This window comes from Ochotona curzoniae, unplaced genomic scaffold (genome assembly GCF_017591425.1).
Source record: "Ochotona curzoniae isolate NIBS_2020 unplaced genomic scaffold, NIBS_Ocur_1.0 contig_2321, whole genome shotgun sequence".
Lineage (NCBI taxonomy): Eukaryota > Metazoa > Chordata > Mammalia > Lagomorpha > Ochotonidae > Ochotona > Ochotona curzoniae.
The window spans coordinates 8056186-8076150 of NW_024465421.1; the positions used below are offsets into that span (position 1 = coordinate 8056186).

Here is a 19965-nt window from a genome sequence, read left to right on the forward strand (position 1 = left end):
TGGCAGCCCTGTTTCCCATCCAACTCCCTGCTTATGGTCTGGGAAAGCAGTCAAGGATGGTCCAAAGCTTTGGGACCCTGCACCCGTGTGGGAGACCCGTAAGAGGCTTCTGGCTCCTGGCTTTGGATTGGCCTAGCTCCAGCCATTGCAGCTGCTTGGAGAGTGAATCAGCGGACAGATCTTCCTGTCGGTCTCTCCTCCTCTTTGTATACCTGACTGTCCAATAAAAATAAATCTTAAAAAAAAAACATAATTTGGGGCCAGTGTTGTATCAAGTTAGGCCGGTGCCTGGGATATTAGCATCCTGTATGGGTGCAGGGTTACAACCTGGCTGCTGTACTTCAGATTCAGTTCTGCCTGGGAAGGTTGCCCAAGTGCCTGGGCCCCGTGTGCATGTGGGATCTCTGGAAGACACTCTGAGTTCCTAGTTTGGGCCTGGCCATTGTGACCATTTGGAGAGGGTACCAGCATATGAAAGATCTTTCTCCCCTTCGTGAAAAAACAGGAGTCTGCCCCTCCCTCCTGAGCCCAGCTTCAGGCCCCCTGTACCTGTCTCTTAGGCCACAGGACTTGTCGGGTCTAATGTCCTGCCGTGCTTCATGCAGTCACCAAATGGGGAGCCAGGAAGTGCTGGGGAATGCAATGCACGGGGACAGCGAAGCGGCTTTGGGAATGTGGCCTAGCTCCACATACGTGCTTTCCTGTGTGAGCTGGGAGCAGGAAATACACACAGGCACAAATTGGTTTCTCATATATTGTGTTAAAAAAAAAAAAAAACAGACTGTAGCGGGCACGGGGTGAGTGTGGGTCTCAGCTGCGCTGCAGGTCGTCCACCAGGTACGGCTGTTGTTCCTGCAGGGCCTGCAGGAGCAGTTCCTTGCAGTTGGCGTCCCAAGCTGGAGCAAAGCTGAAGAGCTTCCTCATCTTGTTTGGGTTGGTGGTCTCAGCCCGCACCGCCTGGTACTGCTCCTCCGTCAGGACTTTCCCGTGCAGCTCATCCAGCACCCCGTCGACGTGGGTGACTCTCGCAATGAGAGCTGCTCGGTGCTGGTCCACAAAGTGCAGTGCTAGGGGGTGGGGAGGCAGACCAGGTGAGCCATTGCCCTGCCAGCGGGGGTGGACGGGTGGCCATCCCTGTGACCCCCCCAGCTCTCGCTGAATGGGACCCAGCATGACTCAGCAGTGAGGTGAGCCAGGCTCCCAACCCAGAAAAGGGTGTGGATGAAGGTGGGTGGACGGCCTTGGCCCTGCCCTGCACTGGATGGGACTGCAGCCTGCCTAGGGAAGGGAAGGGGCGGGGCAGGGCTGCAGAGGGGCCCAGATAGGAGGGCTGGGCGTGGAGGCCTCACCTGGCTTGGCTGCCTGCTTGGTTCTGGCCGGTGCAGCTGCAGAGCCTGTAAGGAGATGTCACGTGATCACCCCTCCCAGCCTACCGAATCTCCAACCGTGGGGTTGCAGGTACCCTTGGTCCGAATATCAAGTTCAGGACCAAGGGCAGGAAGTTCCCTCCCAACAGAGGAACTATTTTTGAAGAGGAGGAGGAACAGAAAGTAGAAAAGCCTGTGGGGTAACAGCTCAGGTTCAGCTGCACGGCTGGTAGGGGTGTGGGTGGTAGGAAGTGGGGCGGGTGTTGGAGGCAAGAATTGGGGCCCCGGGACGCTCACCCTTCTGCATGCACTTCTGCATGCGCTCCTGCAGCTGCCTGGCTGTCTCTTGCAAGCCCATGTCCCGCAGCACGGTCGCTGTGAGCTCGGCGCCGTACTCCTCCAGGTAGAAGCTGACCAGCTTATCGGCGAGGTCCAACCGGTCCATGCAGCCCTTCTCTTGAGCCCGCAGCCGCCCTCCAGGGATGCGCCCGTAACCTTCGCGCAGCGGCACCGACAGCAGCTTGAGCTTGAATTTTTTGAAATCTTCCTCGGTCAGGTCCTCCAGCGCCTCCAGGATGGCTTCGCGCCCGCTCCCCATGGCCGCGGGGTCCCCGGTCGCCGTCTCTCACCGGAGCTTAAGTCTATTCCGGGGCGGGGCGGGGGACTCCCCTTACCCCACTCCACCAGATTCTGGTCTCCGCCCCAGCCTGGTTCCTGGAGCCAAGGCCTCCTCTTCCCCTTTGGTCTCCGCCCACTGGGACTTGGGGAGGGACCTGCGTGCTCCTGTTGATCTTGGAGGGGTCCCGGCGGGCCGAATCAAGAACCTATGCTGAGTTCCTTGGCGTGACACGCTTGAAACCTTAGAATAATAGAAGAACCCTCAGATCTCTAGTTTTCCTGAATCTGGGCACCCTTCTCAAAGGTTATAAAACCTTACCCTAAAGGTGAAGTTCCCAAATGCCACATACTGGGAGCAAGGAGATACCCAACAGGCTGGGGCTAGCAGCGTGCTTGGCTTCTCTGTCTGTGAAATGGGCTCACACGACCTGCCGACATGCTGTTGGGGCCCTTGCTGTATCATCATCTGGCACTCGCTTGCAGCTCCCATAGCAGTTGTAACCAGCTCCCCTCCTTGGCTTACACCACGCTTCCCTGCCAGTCGGCAGGACAGCAGTGGCCACATAGCGGTGGCTCAGTGCATATTTCTACAATGAGTCGTGAGTGAGTGGGTCAGTGCGCAGCTCAAGAGAAGGTGTCTGTAGCAGGTAGGTGTGCCTTATGTGCAAAATGCTGCCGAGAGATTCAGGCTCCAGGAATGGGAAGCCCATGGGCTTGAAGCCACTTTGACTCCTGGCTTCACCTGCTTTCTGGGCGAGTTTCTTGGTTCGTATCTAGTGCTGCTACAGCAGGGCTTGGCAGGTATACAGACCTGGGCAAACGGCTGTGTTGAATCTATTAGATACCTAATTACTATCGCTACTGTGCCAGGTACCCAGCCTGCATGATCTTATCTATTTTTTTTCCCAACAATTCCCTGGAAGTTGTGTACCCTTCCCTGCCGACCAGGGGAACAAACAGGTCCGCAGAGATACTCTGGCGGCTGTCACCAGCAGCAAGTGAAGAGGTGCAGCTGAGTCCATTTCCATCTGTCTCCTCAGCTCTGGCTCCAGCCAGCACCCTGAAACCCACCATCTGCCCTTAGATTGCCAGGCGAGTCCGTGTACCCAGGGTGTCCAGACAGCAGCAGATGTAGCAGTAACAGCAGAAGTAAAAGAAGCTTGATGGCAGAATGTTCTAGCACAGAAGGGCATGGGATACTGGAAAAAAACAGGTGTTGCTGGGGGTCAGTCTCGCACAGACTTGGTCCCCAGTCCCCTCTGCCTGCCAGCTGTGTGTGACTTAGTCTGGATCCTGCAGCCAGGACACCCCAAGGGAAGCCGTGTGCTAAGAAGCCTGCTGCTTGCTGCAGATGGCCAGGTTGAATTCTCTTGAGGAGAGTGACTCCCCTCCTTCCACCTGTTCTGGATGAGGTGTTTGGGGCCCTGAACTTTGACTCCTGACATGAGGGAGCCTCCAGGCTTTGGCTCTGGCTTAACTAGTCCCCTGGACAAGAGCCAGAGGGGTTGGGGGAAGGACGATGCCACCTGGGTGTGTCTCCGGCTCCCATGCAACAAGAGGCGGGGAGGGTCATTGAACCTCTTCACGGTGTCCTTGGGAGGTCCCTGTTGCCATGGACCTAAATGAGTTGAGAATTTCGAAGTGCTTAAAGCTGATCTGACATATGCTAAGTGCTTGGTCACTGGTGGGTCTCTGGGCCTGGGGCAGGTGTTATAACACAATGGGTTAAATTACAACCTGAAGTGCTGGCATTCCATCCATATAGGGGCTGGTTCAGGTCCTGGCTGCCCCACTTCTTCTTTTTTTTTTTTTTTTAGATTATTTTTTATTACAAAGTCAGATATACAGAGAGGAGGAGAGACAGACAGGAAGATCTTCTGTCCGATGATTCACTCCCCAAGTGAGCGCAACAGCCAGTGCTACGCCGATCTGGAGCCGGGAACCAGGAACTTCTTCCGGGTCTCCCACATGGGTGCAGGCTCCCAAAGCTTTGGGCCATCCTCAACTGCTTTCCCAGGCCACAAGCAGGGAGCTGGATGGGAAGTGGAGCTGCCTGGATTAGAACTGGCGCCCATATGGGATCCCGGCATGTTCAAGGTGAGGACTTTAGCCACTAGGCCACACCGCTGGGCCCCCCATTTCTAATCCAGTTCCCTGCTTATGGTCTGGGAAAGCAGTGAAAGATAAACATTTTGGAAAGGCAGAGTTGCAGGTAGTGATGGAGAGAGAGAAAGAGAGAGAAAGAGAAAGCACCCAAATGGCCACAATGACTAGAGCAGGGCCAGGATAGAGCCAGGAGCTTCTTCCAAGTCTTCCGTATGTGTGCAGGAGCCCAAGACATTGTGCCATCCTCTGCTGCTTTCCCAGCTTATTAGCAGCGAAGAGGAGCAGTCAGGACCTGAACCAGCATCCAGAGGCAGCTGTATCTTGTTATGCCCAGCACCAGTCCTTCTATATATATATATCTTTTGAAAGTCTCTGAAGGGGGCCTGGCACAGCAGGCTAATGGCTAAAATCCTCACCTTGCACACCCGGGATCCCATATGGGTGCTGGTTCATATCTCAGTGTCATGCTTCCCATCCAGCTCCCTGCTTGTGATCTGGGAGAGCATTCAAGGCTGACCCATAGCCTTGGGACCCTGCACCCGCGTGGGAGTCCTGTAAAAAGCTTCTGGCTTCTGGCTTCAGACTAGCTCAGCATCGACTGTAGTTGTCACCTGGGGAGTGAATCAGCGGACATAAGATCTTCCTTTCTCTCTCCCCTCCTCTCTGTATATTTGCCTTTCCAATAAAAAACAAAAATCTTTTTTAAAAAAGTCTCTGATGGGCTTGGCATAATGGCTCAATGGCTAAATCCTCATTTTGCAAGTGCCAGGTCCTGTATAGGCATCGGTTCATGTTCTGACTGCTCCATTTCCCATCCAGCTTGTGACCTGGGAGAGCAGTGGAGGATGGCCCAAAGCCTTGGGAACCTGCACCCATGTGGGAGATCTCCTGGCCTTCTGTCATGGGGCGGAAGAAACTCCTGGCTCCTAGGATCAGACAAGTCTACCTTTGACCGTTGCAGCAATTGAAGAGTGAACAAGCAGACAGAATATCTACCGCGCCCTTTCTTTGTTTATCTCTGTCAAATAAAATAAATCTTTTTAAAAAGTAAAGCTCAAAGAAAAATGGGTTTAAGAAATAAATATATATATTTTTGGAAATAATTTGGAATCCATGGGTCTGGAGTGATGACGTAGTGGCTAAATCCTTGCTTTGCATGTACCAGGATCCCATGTGGGCACCAACTGGTTCATGTCCTGGCTGCCCCGCTTCCCATCCAGCTCCCTGCCTGTGGCCTGGGAAAGCAGTCAAGGACGGCCCAAAGCTTTGGGATCCTGAACCTGGGTGGGGGACCTAGAGGAAGCTCCTGGTTTTGGATTGGCTCAGGTCTGGTCTGTGATGGCTATTTGAGGAGTTAACCAGATCTTTCTATATCTCCTTCTCTCTATAACTCTCTGATAAAAATAAATAAATCCTAAAAAAAGAAAGCTGAGTTTCAGTTTCTCTCCCTGTGACATGGGTGATGTTAGCTCCCTTATAGTGCTAGAGGCAGGGTTTATTTAGCTGATAACATTACAGTAATTTCAAGAGCCAATGTTACCGGAATTTTTTCTTTGGGCGGGCATCATTCTGAAAGCTGTCCCAGAACCGTTGAATCCTTAAGACAAGCTGGTCATCTTGATAGCAATCTTCATGTGACTTCCATTTTGTGTATGAGAAAAACAGGATAAGTGACTTGGGTGTGGTCTCCCAACAAGGACCAGCAGAGGCAGGCTTTGAACCCCCCAGTGGCTGTTGTGGCCTTGGAAGCCCCCGGGGGTCCTGTTTACTGAGCCTATTATCTGGCCTAATGTCCAGGACTGCTCTGCACGCCTGGTGCTGTGGTCTTCCTCCCTCCTCTTTGCATTGTAGCTGCCAGTTAGGAGCCCAGAAAAGTACACTCCCCAGCAGGAATGCATGATGGCAGCGCTTGGCGCCGTGCCTTTGGCAGCCCTGCCTGGGTGACGTCTGCCTTCTCCCACTCCGTGGCTAACACAAGGACTTATGTTCCCTCACAAGGACTTACTTGCCCAGCTTCTGAGAAGCTGAAGCTCCTTGCTCAGGACCAGTGTGTGTCTGAGCCTTCTTCACCTCCGTGGTCCCCAGGGACCTTGAGAAAGTAGAGCTGGGCTCAGTAACCCTTGTGCCTCACCCTGTCTTCCAGTTCCTTCTTGTCTTGTCCTGAAATCAGCAGTCCTTGCAAGGGGCCAACCCAGACCTGGCCTACCTGCAGTGAATCCCTCTCCTGAATACTTGACGCTTACGGATGAATCTTCAACTCCAACTTGCCATCCAATGAAACCCCACAGAAAGTCTCAACTCAGCTTTTGAGGTTGGCACTGTGGTACAGTGCGATTTTACTTATTGCAGTTGGTACACAACTCTTTGCTTGCAGTCACTTGTGCCACTCCCTCCAGCGAGTTCCAGGTCTGGGTTCTTATGTTAGATTTCCATCAAGAACTCTGTAGCCCCAGCTCCTGGCTCACCATTCTGCACCATTCTGCGTACTGAGGCTGCGCCATTGTCTCTGCAACCTTTCTCGCACTTCTGGTTGGAGCAGATCTCAGGAATCGGGAGACACCAGGTGTCCTATATAATTAGGTTGTAGGTGGCACTGATCTTGCCAGAACCTGTTGGATGTTAGGTCTGGGTGCCACACGAACCTGTTTTGACTCGTACAATGCCACAGTTGGTATTATTTTCCTGCAGGACCAGTGCAATCCACGGAACTCAGTGAGTTCTCACAAGCTCAGCACATGCGCAGTTCACTGTTGTCCCCTGCAGGGCTAAAGCTTTTGCCACAGTGTGCAAAATGGCGCCTGATGTACCACTACTACAGTTCTTGATCTGCTGGCCGTCAGATCTGAGGGCTACCCAGACCTGTCTTGGGTGGAACCTGTAGCGTTCCACGTTGATGCAGTTCACTGAGTCAGAAATGAGTTCACTCCCAGCTCAGCGCATGCTCAGTCCTTTCCCTTGCTTTTTGCCTCCTTATGCAAAATGGCGCCCAATTCAGCGCTAGTAGACTGATTGAGCTGTGAAATCCACCCTGTTCTTGCACTGCCCGTCTGTGATCTGCTGCTCTGTCTCTGCTCCTGGTCAAATCAAATGGATCAGCAGGATGGACGGTTCTTTGTCTGGGTTCACCTCCCAAGCGCCCAGGGAAAGTCCCTTCCCACCTGGTTGCTGGTGGAGTTCCGGCTGCTGGTGGAGTTCAGATCGCCATTACTGAATGCCGCTGGGGTATCAGTCACTGCAACACCACACCATTGTGTCCGCTGCTTTCCTGTGTCTGTCAGTCTCCAGGTACCCCTCTGCTGTTTTTCTGTCCTCTCTCATTTCCTGGAATGTGTCCTCTCTGCTTCATCCTGATTAAATATTTTCTGTCCGTTTAAACGTGTCCTTACCCTATTCCGCCATCTTGATTCTCCGATTGCTCCGCTTCTGATTCAGGCCCCTGTTCATGCAGCTGAGGAAGCGGGGAAGGCGGCTTGGAGGCCTGGTGGGACCTGGGTGGGGGTGTAGGCTCCCTGGCCCAGTCCCAGCTATTGTGGCCATTTAGGGGGTGAACCGATGAATGTGAGATCTGTCTCTAACTCTGCCTTTCAAATAAGCTCTCTAAAGATGGCAGCAAAGAAACCAGAAACTTAGAGACGATGAGAAGCGGAGACTACGACTTGCCAGGATCGCTCTGTGCCCCAGTAGAGAGCACTGGCTGGCTGAGATGAATGCTGGATCTGTCAACATTTAGTGATTAGTCCAGTCCACAAGATCTCACCTGGAGTAGTGTCTTCCGGAACCTTCCAGAAGGCACAGTGAGCCCTGGAACTTGGGGATAAGATTTGTCTAAAAGCTGTGAGGAACTGGGCCCGGCGCAGTAGCCTACTGGCTAAAGTCCGTTCCTTGAATGAACTGGCATCCCATACAGGCGCCAGTTCTAATCCCGGTAGTTCCACTTCCTATCCATCTCCCTGCTTGTGGCCTGGGAAAGCAGTTGAGGATGGTCCAAAGCTTTGGGACCTTGCACCAACATGGGAGACCCAGAAGAGGCTTCTGGCTCCTGGCTTTGGCTCGGCGCAGCTCCAGCCATTGTGGTCACTCACGGAGTGAATCATCAGACAGAAGATTTTCCTCTCTGTCTCTCCTCCTCTCTGTGTATCTGACTTTGCAACAAAAATAAATAAATCTTTAAAAGAAAAAAAAGCTGTGAGGAATTGTCTGGCTCTTGGGCAATTTTTTGACCTCCTATCGTGTTAGAGTGGAGGAGTCAGCTTCCTTCTTTTTTCTTCAGGCAGACAGATCCATTCCTTCCTGTGGCCCTCCCAGGGGCCCTCTGGGGTTCACAAAGGACAGCTGGCCTGGCTCTCAGCCTTGGGCCCATGACTGCCTGTTATTCATCCTCCCAGAGCCTGCCCCAGGGTTGAGGATGGGGTGCAGTCCTGCTCTGCTGTGGGTGGGGACATTCCTGTCCCCATGATGTGCCATCAGTTTGGAAAGTGAGTGGGTGACAAGCTGGGGAGGGAGGAAGGCAGGGACTGGGAAGGGAGGGAGGGAGGAGTGAGAGCGAAGGGGGAGATCCCCCCCCCCCCATGTTCTGTCTCCCGTGTGGCCTGAGAGGCTCTGCTTGTGGCTGGGCTGAAGCTTAGGCTTCAGGCTGGGCAGACGGGCAGGACAGGTGGCCTTGACATGTGACGCCTGCTGGGCTGCTACTCAGCCTTCACTTTTAGAACAGTTTCCAGAAGTTCTGGGAGGGGAGGGGGGGGGAGCAGTTAAATATAGCCTGGGGGCTTTGGCTCAAGAGCGGAGGGTCTGTCCTGGTCACTGCCTGCCATCACCCACGCTGTTCGCTGCCAGCAGCCCGGTGAGGCTCCTGTGCCTGCGCTGAACCTCTCTTGTGGCTCGTTGGACACAGCGTTGCCCCCACCACAGTTAGGCCTGACCCTGACTGCTCTTCCCCACTGTCCCTTTTGGTCCCAGATATCCGACCAGAGCTGTGAGTCTCCAGGGCATGGAGGTGGGGGAGGGGAAGGGAGGGGGAGAGAGAGGGGAGGGCTGGGGTTGTTGGAGAACTGGGAATGGGGGCTGTGGAGCACTAAAGGCTGGAGCTGAGGCCCAGGCCTTGGGTTAAAAGTCTCCTCCTGGGGAGGGGGCAGGGCAGTGAGTGGGAGAGTGAAACCTGGGTGTTGTTTAGGAACTGGGGTAGACGGGGCCTGGTGGACTTCGTTTGAGACCTGCAGTGGAAGCTGCCTTGGCTAAAACCAGAGCCCCTTCCAATATTGGACTTAACGCTGCTACTGCTGTTGTGCCGGATTTTTAGATCCCCAGAAAATCATTGAGTCTGAAGATGATGCTAAGAATAAAGGACAGTTTATTCAGGTTAACCTAGGTCTTCGGGCCACCTCCCCCAGGCCAGCAGGCTGGGCGGGGGAGGGGCAGCTGCAGCCGAGGCTGCTGCAGGATCAACAGGGTGGGGAAAAAGAGGAGGGCCGAGGTCGAGCAGCACAGGGTCCTTATACATTTCAGGACAATTCCATATAATCGTACAGTCTTGATTGGTCCGTTTTAACGGCTAATTTTCAAAAAGAGCAAGTTGGCAGGCTTCTATTGGTGGGTTTGAAGCAGGCAACTTTCAAAAGGCACAAACGGATGAGCTATAGGGCGGTGAATCTTACCTAACACCAGGGTCCTGCCGGGTGTCCCATAGACTACCAGGGCTGGAGTTCACACAGCCCCCAGCCAAGCAATGAAGGCAGGACTCACAAAACAGAAAACACCTAGGTTCTTCACTGCTAATACCTGTGCGACCACTGCTCCCCACCCTGCTATGGTGGAGCCCCGCTCTGAGGGTCTCCTTCCTCCCCACCAGGCCCGCCATGTCGGCCGCGCCCGGCCTCCTGCACCAGGAGCTGTCCTGCCCGCTGTGCCTGCAGCTGTTCGATGCGCCCGTGACGGCCGAGTGCGGACACAGCTTCTGCCGCTCGTGCCTGACCCGTGTGGCCGGGGAGCCGGCGGCTGACGGTACCGTGAACTGTCCCTGCTGCCAGGCGCCCACGCGGCCGCAGGCGCTCAGCACCAACCTGCAGCTGGCGCGCTTGGTGGAGGGACTGGCGCAGGTGCCACAGGGCCACTGCGAGGAGCACCTGGACCCACTGAGCATCTACTGCGAGCAGGACCGTGTGCTCGTGTGCGGCGTGTGCGCCTCGCTCGGGTCGCACCGTGGCCACCGCCTGCTGCCCGCTGCCGAGGCCCACTCGCGCCTCAAGGTGCGGACCCCTGGTCGTGGTGGGTCGGGGGGCGATTGTTGAGGTCCGAGGGGAGTGGAGTCTGGCTGGCGCGGCACGGTTCCATGTCTTGAGGATGGAAGCAGCCAGGGTTTGTCACCGCCCCGCGCTTGGTGGGCGCTGCGCAAAGCCGGATCCCCGGCCGAGTCGGCGCCCGCGGCCCACGCACGGTTTGGCGGACCAGCCCGGACCAGCCCGGACCAGCCCGGCCATCCCGTCCGGCCGGCTCGTCTGGGACGATAAAGGGCATTGAGCTCCAGGAGCCGCCCGATGGTTAGCAAGTGCTCGGCGGAGGCGCACGCAGCTCCGCAGCTGCCCAACCGGCGTGGGTCTGACACCTGCCAGAACAAAGCGAAAGAGAGGGAGGCGGGAGGCACAGACTGATTTTTCTGATTGGGGCCTGAAGCCCTGACCGCCCTGGGAGCCACACATAGGAGTACGTGCCCAGTGCCACCCACACAGTGGCAAATCGAGACACTGGCGAGTGCTTGTGGCTACCAGTGAGTGTGTGCCTACGCAGGCCCCAAGGTCTGTCCTGGGCTGCGGAAGAATAAAACGACAGATGCAGGGAAGTCTGGAGGCGCAGAGGGGTCCCCGCTGGGGAGAGGCCATCACCAACTCCTATGACTGGTGTCACCCCGGATCTCCCAGAGGGGGCAAACAGTGCCCTCGGGGCCCCGTCCAAGGCTCCAGGCCTCACCAGGGCTCCTCCGCATCCTGCCTCACTCAAGCAGGGCCCAGGCACAAGCCTATTCCACCCAGGGGCCCTCCAAGGGCCTGATGACCTTAGGACTCCCAGTGTTGGCCCCCTTTATCTGTCTTTATCTGCTTTTATTTGTGACTTGGAACAGTGCCTGTGGCCAAGGGGACTCTGGGGGCCAGGCTGGGCACAGTTCATCCTGCCCTGCCCTGGAGCTCAGGGAGAGGCTGACTGAAGGTCCCAGTGGGATCCCAGGAAGGTGCGCCCTACGTGGGGAGGACCTGCGGTCTCAATGTGGGAGGGAGGAGAAAGGAGGAAAGGAGGGGTAGGTGGAGGAGAAAGAAAGGAATGGATGAGAAAGAAGAAAAAAGGGCCTGGTGCAATAGAGCAGTGAATAAAACCCTCACCTTGCATGCGCCGGGATCCCATATGGTAGCTGGTTCTAATCCCAGCTCCCGGCTTGTGGCCTGGGACAGCAGTCGAGGTCGGCCCAAAGCCTTAGGACCCTGCACCCACGTGGGAGACCTGGAAGAACCTGGTTCCTGGCTTCGGACTGGCTCACCTCCAGCCATTACACTCACTTGGGGAGTGAACCATCAGATGGAAAATCTTCCTCTCTGTCTCTCCTCCTCTCTGTATATCTGCCTTTCCAATAAAAAGAAATAAATCTTTAAAAAAAGAAAGAAAGAGGAAGAAAGGAGGAGGAGAGTTGGGTCTGGAACCCGTGTATCTGACTCCAGGAGTCCAAGGGGATCTCTTGAGCAACGGGGACTCTCATGGCCCCGGGAACGGTGCCTCTTCCTCCCTCTTCCTGTCCTTGCAGTGGCAGGTGATCAGCCTGCCTGTGAGATCCATGGTGTTTAGTGGCCTTCCCCCCCCCCCCCCCGACCATGAACCATTCTGGAAGCTGAGGTACAGGCTGCTGCCCACAGCTTCAGCTTGAACTTCTGAGTTCCCGGGGCCAACTTTTCCAGTGTCTCCAGGATGGCACTCCGCTTCTTCCCCATGGCTTGGCTCCTGCCACCCCTACATCTCCAGGGGCCCCCACCCCAACCCTGGAGCCACCAGCCTGCCATGGTCAATGGCAGGGGGTGCCAGCCTCCTGCTGGCAGGTGGTGGAGCCATTATGTGAGGAGTGAACTGAGGTAGGGAAGTTTTTTTTTAAAAAGTTATTATCATTTTATGATATAGTTCCATAGGCCTTTGGATTTCCCTTGCCCCTAACCCAATTCCCCCCCCCTGAGTTCCCCTATATTATTATTATTATAATATTGTTCTTCATAAACAGTCATATGTCCATCATTACGGGCATGGACAATGGCAGAGAGTCCAGCATCCTATTGTCAAGATACAGTTAATGGTTTCATTGGGAGTCCATCTTTGTCTGGAAGTAGAGATGAATACTGCTTTTATCCTCATATCTGGATATGATAGTCTCCATTACACAGTTATCATACGTCCCCTTAAGTGAAAAGCCACAATACAAAATCAACATCAGGAAGAAAAATAGAAGTTTACGCCATGAAGGTCTCAAGAGGTTTTGACAACTCAGCAGTCCTGTACTGTTGTCGATCCCACCACTCCAATCGTGATGAAATCTCTCCAGAATCCACTGGCTGCCATGGTCCAACTTAGAGTGTCTGCCTTCCCAGATATTCACTGCCAACGCTTGGTTGGAGTAGTTGATCAATTTGTTTTGTCCTCTGTTGGGGTAGGGGATTAACGAAGTAGGACTGGAAACTGATTCCAGGGCCAGGCACTTCCCCTGAAGAACCATAAGGGGCTCCCCTAGGCCTGCATTTGAGGAACCACAAACTCAAAGGTCTCAGTTAGGATCCAGTCCACAGGAAGGTTTGGCTGATGGGTGCAGGGGCCCCTGCATTGCCTGTCTCCAGCACCCAGGAGCACGCTGGGAGCCTGCCTGGGCTCAGGCTGAGGCTGGAGCCCTGTTTTTTTGTTGTTGTTTTGTTTTGTTTTTTAAGATTTATTTATTTATTTATTTATTTATTTATTTATTTATTTATTTATTTTAAAGTCAGATTTACAAAAAGAAGGAGAGACAGAGAAAGATCTTCCATCCACTGGCTCACTCCCCAAGTGGCTACAATGGCCAGAGCTGAGCCGATCTGAAGCCAGGAGCCAGGAGCCAGGAGCCTCGTCTGGGTCTCCCATGCAGGTGCAGGGTTCCACAAGCAGGGAGCTAGATGGGAAGTAGAGCAGCTGAGACATGAACCGGTGCCCATATGAGATCCTGGAGCATGCACGGAAGAGGACTTTAGACAGCAGGCTACTGCATGGGCCCTGGAGCCTTGGTTTTGCATAAGACTTGGGAAGGTGGCATTTTTCTTTTCTTTTTTGAAAGATTTAAATTTTATTTCACAGTCAGATATACAGAGAGGAGGAGAGACAGAGAAGAATATCTTCTGTCCAATGATTTACTCCCCAAGCAACCGTAACAGCTGGAGCTGAGCCAAACCAAAGCCAGGATCCAGGAACTCTTCTCGGTCTCCCATACGGGTGCAGGGTCCCAAGGTTTTGGGCCGTCCTCCCAGGCCACAAGCAGGGAGCTGGATGGAAGCAGGGTTGCTAGGAGTAGAACCGGCACCCATATGGAATCCCAGCACGTTCAAGGCGAGGACTTTAGCCACTGGGCCATGGTGCCACTCTTGGAGGTGGCATTTCTTCCATCCAACATCCTTCCTTCACTCCTATACATCTGCTGTGTGTGCAGCTGTGTGAGATGTTTGGGAAAGCAGGTGCACACAGTGTGAGTCTTCTTAAGACCTGGGCTGACTGCTGAGCAGCAGTGACCAAAACAAGCAAGGGCCATGGATGTGTTCAGTCAGATACTGGGAAGGGAAAGCACCGCTAACCATAAAACCAGTCCTGACTAAGTCCCGTAGTGGGGTGGGTGGGCTAGTTGGTTTGGGAATGGGCAGATGGCTGGAGGAGCTGGCACCAAGGCAGAGCTGAGTGGGGGCAGAGGCGTGGCTTTGGGGTGGGGTCTCTCCATCACTTTTGTATGTCCCACTCCCAGTCGCAGCTCCCCCAGCAGAAGCTGCAGCTACAGGAGGCATGCATGCGTAAGGAGAAGAGCGTGGCCACGCTGGAACACCAGCTCGCAGAGGTGGAGGTAAGGGGCTTGGAGGGGCAGATCCCAAGGTGCAGGGTTCCCATCGCCCCTTCCTGTCACCCTAAGCCAAGTGCGTTTCCCCGTTTTCCCTCTCTGCCTAGGAGACAGTGCGGCAGTTCCGGGGAGCCGTGGGGGAGCAGCTAGGCAAGATGCGGCTGTTTCTGGCAGCCCTGGAGAGCTCACTGGAGCGTGAGGCAGAGCGTGTGCGGGCTGAGGCTGGCCTGGCCTTGCGGCGGGAGCTGGGTGGCCTAAACTCATACCTGGAGCAGCTGCGGCAGATGGAGAAGGTGCTGGAGGAGGTGGCTGACAAGCCACAGACTGAGTTCCTCATGGTGAGTGAGTGATGGCCTGGCCTCCCGGCACCTCACCACGGTTCAGGCCCCTTGAGGCAGGGGGGCCTCATCCCAATGTCACATGGGGGCCCTGCCACCCAGACACATGGCCATGAGCTCAGGCCTCAGAGTGTTGTGCTATTTTGGTTTGGTCACTGGCCAAGGCAAGCACCAGCAGGCACTGCTCCTGTCAGATATGGAAGGAGCCTGTGTTTGTCAGGACAACCTTCTAACAGGAAAGCAAAGGCAAAGTGCTAACCTTGACTTTGGGATGTCTGATCATCCACCCCATCAGAAGTCTTGAGGGGTCCCTCATCTTCCTTCTCTCTCTCTCTCTCTCTCTGCAGAAATACTGCCTGGTGACCAGCAGGTAAGAGCAACTGGCCCTGTCCTTTTGCACCACCTGCCCCAGTCTCCTACCCCAGCTGGTACACCCTTGGGGGCTCACACATAGCCTGCCACCATATCCCTACACTTAACCATCACTGTAGAAATGAGGTAGACCTGGGCTCTACCCCCTGGGACCTCCAAGACTGGCACTGTGAGGCTGATGTGGGCAGGGATGAGGGCATAATTGTGTGTCTGGTGCTGCTGGGGAGGGAAGGGAAGCAAGGGGAGGCTGCCTGGAGCAGTGGGCATTTGAACTAGACCATGGAGGAATGGCCAAGAAGGAGTCAGGGCGGAATCAGCGAGTGCTAAGACAGGCAAGTGGGTGAGAAGAAGTTGGGCCTTGCAGAAGGGATTCATGCAATTTCTTCTTCTTGATTAGGGTGCTAATTAAATATATCCATTTGATATTTGAGAGACACAGAAGCAGGGAGAGAAGCTCCTATTTCTAAGAAGAGGACTTTGGTGACCGCCTCCTCCATCTGACCAGAGCTGTCCCATCTTCCCAAACATAAAACCCTAATGTGATGCAGGCACATCCCAAACTGAGCCCCTCATCCTCCCATCTTGGTGTGTGTGGGGGTCCTTCCTCCCTGTTCACAGACACCTCCCTCCCATCCCCACCCTCAGACTACAAAAGACCATGGCGGAGTCACCCCTGCCTGCCCGACTGGACATCCAGCTGCCTGTCATTTCAGATGACTTCAAGTTCCAGGTGTGGAGGAAGATGTTCCGAGCTCTGATGCCAGGTACTGGGAGGGGCTGGCTTGCGGGGGGCTGTGTGTCCTTGCCTGCATGAGGCCCCCTGATCTCAGTTGGGAAGGATGAAGGTTCCACTGCTTGTTTTCCCTGGTGACCCCCTTACTCTATGCTGGGAAGGGTCTCTGAGCCTGTGCAGTAGGGGACAGAGTCCCCTCAGCAGGTGGGGGACAAGGGCCTGGATCTGAGCTGCTGACCCGTTGTGTGACCCCTGGTCAAGTCCTGCCCTTCTTGTTCTGTCCACAACCCTCCTGGTCCTCCATTTGTACCCAAAAGCTCAGAGAGGAGTGGGTACTAAGCAGCCAGGGGGCTCACCCTGGGATGCTCTTGAGACCCCTGGCAGGGGGGAGCGGTTGGTTGGGGGAGGAGCTCTTGGAAGGCGCAGGCCCTGACTTTGTGTCCTTGGCAGAATTGGAGGAGCTGACTTTTGACCAAAGCTCAGCGCACCCGAGCTTAGTGGTGTCACCCTCTGGTCGCCGGGTGGAGTGCTCGGAGCAGAAGGCACCGCCTGCCGGGGAGGACCCACGCCAGTTCGACAAGGCGGTGGCCGTCGTGGCGCAGCAGCTGCTGGCGGATGGCGAGCACTATTGGGAGGTGGAGGTGGGCGACAAGCCGCGCTGGGCACTGGGCGTGATGGCAGCCGAGGCCAGCCGCCGGGGCCGCCTGCACGCCGTGCCCTCGCAGGGTCTGTGGCTGCTGGGGCTGCGCGACGGCAAGACCCTGGAGGCGCACGTGGAGGCCAAGGAACCGCGCGCGCTGCGCGCCCAGGAGCGGCGGCCCACGCGTCTAGGCCTCTACCTTAGCTTCGCCGATGGCGTCCTCGCCTTCTACGACGCCAGCAACGCCGACGCACTCGAGCTGCTCTTTGCCTTCCACGAGCGCCTGCCGGGGCCCGTGTACCCCTTCTTCGATGTGTGCTGGCATGACAAGGGCAAGAATGCGCAGCCGCTGCTGCTCGTGGGGCGCGAGGGCCAGGAAGCCTGAGGGAAGAGGGCAGTGCCCAGGACGGGGTTGGATCCCGGGTGGGGTATGGGGAGGTTGGCTGGGGCTGAACACAGAGCCCGAGGGGGCTTGGGGACAGTTCTGAGAAGGGTAGGTGTTGGTATGGGGCAGGAGACAGGCTGGGGAGAGTGTTGGGGTCATTTGGTAGGAAAGAGAGGTCAAGGTCAGGGATGGAGGAAGCATAAGGGTTCCAGAAGCTCAAGGTGAGGGACGTAGGGAGAAGAAACCAGGTTTGGGAAGGATTGAGGATGATAATTCAACCTCACCTTCCCCTCTCCTCCCTCTTCCCCCTTTGAGGCTTGGGGCCAGAGTCCAGGCCGGTGCTTCAAAAGGTTTCCCCCTTTATAGTTCTCCAACCTGAGCATTTCAGTTCCAGTTACCGGCACAGTTTGTGAACATTGGCACCTAGTGTGTTTCCAGGTGCCTGGAAGGCCACTGGCACAAGCAGGGCCGCGCTGGGGCATCCACTGACTGCTCTCTGCCCCTCCTCTCTTCCCCTCGCTGCTTAGGCCGACAGGGCTGTGGATGGAGATGCAGAGCCACTCGCCCACCTTTGCCTCTGGACTGTTTGCCACGGGTTCTTGGAGGTTAGGAAGTCCCCAACTTTCCAGCCAAGAGCAGGTACCTGAGGCTAACTGTGCTTTGGACCCTGCTGCTGTGGCAGGTGGAGGGCACCCCCGCAGCCCCCAGGACACTGTGTTCTGTTTTCACTTGAGACCCAAGTGTTGAACCCTGGAGGCACCACTGAAGAGTCCTCCTTCCTTGCAGGAGAAACCTTAAGGGACTCAGGGGGTGACAATGGGGGCTGCTAACCTTCCCACCTGCGGGAGGTTGATGCCTGGTGCTGGGGCTGCTGCTGAGGCCAGCATGTGGAAGCACTGGGGATCCCCTACTAGCTGGTATCAGTGTGGGATTTTTCTGGGGAGGGGGGGATGTTTCACCTGGGCTTAACCAAGTGAAAGAAAGTTGGGGACTGGAAGGACCTGAAGACCCAGCTAAGGAGTGAAGGCCCCTGAGAGAACCCCCTGTTAGAGCAGCTTCATCGTAGAATCTTCTGTGTGCTAGGAAATCAAGTGTTACATGAGAATAGATGGTGATCAATCATCGTGAATAAAAATGATTGTATTTGGACTCCTTCCTCTTTAAGTCTGCCTTGGTGGGGTAAATGCCCAGTTGCCAGGGGTGGCCTCTTTCTTGTCCCTTTAACTTTCAGTCTTGACCAAACTGACTCGCAGCCGCCAGCCCCGTTCCGCAACATCCTGAAGCTCTACAGAGGGAGGCCTTGGGGTTTGGGCTTGGCCTGCCAGCGCCTGTGCGCTCCGGCCTCTTCATCCTGACTTGCGGCTCCTGCGGTCACACAGCTCTGCCTGCCTGGGCCCTCTGCCTCCCTCCTATCCTTCAGGTTTTCTCCTCCCCTAACCACTTTTCTTTTGCCCTTCTAGGCCTCACAAGAGAGCCGGTGGTTGCTCTCTGCTCTAGACCGGCAGGCACGTAATGTTCATCTTTGTTACAGACCTGTCCACACCTGGCATGTAGGTCATGGGCGCTAGAAGCAGGTGGCAGAGTCCCAGGAGCCCCAGGAAGTTGGTATGCTGGAGCTGCAGGTGCTGAGATAGGAGTCAGGGAACAAGGCTTTTTTTTTTTTCCTTTGCTTTTAAAATTTATTATTAACTGTGGGTTTCGCTATGACTCCTCTGACCCCAGAGGTGCAACAATCACTTCGAATACAGTGCAGCTCCTGGAGAAGATAGAATCCCCAGAGAAACTACATCAAAGAGCTGAAAAACCCGATATGCTGTTAATATACTTTTTATTCCATGATAGGTCAGGAGGGCAAAGAAATCTTCCACCTTCTTAGAGTGTGAGAAGAAGACATTAAGTATAATCTATCAAGATAGTAACGGGTGACTTATAAATAACAGATTCTAAACCACATTAGATATTAGCAAAATATAGAGACATACAATAGGACATAAGAGTGATCCTGACAGCCTCTTAACAGGAAGTCATGTGCACAGAGCAGAAGGGGATCCCAGAGCGGAACAAGAGGATAAAAAGAGACCTATATCCCAGTCCCGGAGACAACCGGAAGCCTCCCAAGTGCTTTTGCCACAGAAGCAGTGGATACGTCATCAAGGATTGCCAGTATGGGCACCAAGGACCATATCCTGACTACCAAGGAGATCACAGGGAATTTGAATGCCCTCGCAGGCTGAGAACTCCGAGGTCAGCCAGTTCCTATCGGATCGCCCGTGTGGGATTGGAGTAACCCAGAGCCCTCCACATAGGGTCTGATGACATTGGAACAACAGATAGGAGCCCTGGGAGGTCCTCAGAGACAGAAGAATTGTAAATTTCCTTCTGGACTCAGGAGAGGAGCTTTCTCTGGTCCTTAGTTCCAACCTTGGCTCCCCATACCCTCTGACAATGACCATCAGGGTTACTCAGGAGTTCCATAATTAGCTCAAATAGGACACACAGAGAGACTAATATAGAAAGATTTGAACACATAGGAGGGAGTCAGCTGGCCTATAATTGCTCAGCCTGTACCTTACCGGTCAGGCTCCCGTCTTGGCATCTCCTAGAACCCACTAGGTAGGAAGCAGGGTTGAGTTATTCTGCACTAGCCAGGATGTTGGAGATTTCTCTGTGCACCCGCCTAAGACATTTCAACTCCTCAATTGTTAATATGTGACTTGTTAGAAATATAAATCAGTTTTGATTATCCTAAAATGCATGAAGTTCTGTACAAACTTGCTTGAATACTGTGCACTGCTAAATACAAATATAATAATAAAAGAGAAAATAATAACACTCACTAAAACCAAAGGCAAATATGAAGATCACCTCAGTAAAATATCAACGGAAGACGAAATTAAACAATGAACAACCCTAAAACGACAGGGCCAAAATACCACCTATTCATATTAACCCTGAACGTAAATGGCTTAAACTCATCAGTCCAATGGCATAAATTAGTGTCTGGATCAAAAATACAAAATCCGTTTATCTGTTGCCTACAGGAAACATATTGAACCAACTAAGATCAACAGAATCTGTATCTCATGGATTTTGATGTTTTTGTTTTCATTTTCATTTCTTCAAAGCAGTTTTTTTTTTCATTAAATACTACAATGAGTCATAAGTCATACCATGTTTTTCTTTTTTTAAGATTTATTTATTTTTATTACAAAGTCAGATATACAGAGAGGAGGAGAGACGGAGAGGAAGATCTTCCGTCCAATGATTCACTCCCCAAGTGAGTGCAACGGTCGGTGCTATGCCAATCTGGAGCCAGGAG

The 19965-nt window shown here is 54.1% G+C and overlaps 2 protein-coding genes across 3 annotated transcripts; one reads left to right on the forward strand and one right to left on the reverse strand.

Annotated features, from left to right (window-relative positions):
* Positions 1–740: 740 nt before the first annotated feature.
* Positions 741–2046, reverse strand: LOC121151972 (apoptosis-associated speck-like protein containing a CARD). 2 transcript variants are annotated; one of them, XM_040973842.1, is made up of 3 exons: positions 1665–2046; positions 1350–1394; positions 741–1067 (listed from the first exon to the last, which is right to left on the reverse strand). In XM_040973842.1, exons 1-3 carry the CDS (start codon positions 1963–1965, stop codon positions 811–813), a joined length of 603 nt encoding a protein of 200 aa, XP_040829776.1. In that variant the 5' UTR covers positions 1966–2046; the 3' UTR covers positions 741–810. The 2 variants fall into 2 exon arrangements, with proteins under 2 accessions (XP_040829776.1, XP_040829777.1); XM_040973843.1 differs by lacking the exon at positions 1350–1394 and having other exon boundaries at positions 1677–2046.
* A 7896-nt stretch (positions 2047–9942) lies between these two features.
* On the forward strand, positions 9943–16661 carry TRIM72 (tripartite motif containing 72). Its single transcript, XM_040973844.1, has 6 exons — positions 9943–10333; positions 14089–14184; positions 14286–14516; positions 14864–14886; positions 15534–15652; positions 16072–16661. The coding sequence occupies exons 1-6, from the start codon at positions 9944–9946 to the stop codon at positions 16644–16646; spliced, it is 1434 nt and encodes a 477-aa protein (XP_040829778.1). The 5' UTR covers position 9943; the 3' UTR covers positions 16647–16661.
* Positions 16662–19965: the final 3304 nt, after the last annotated feature.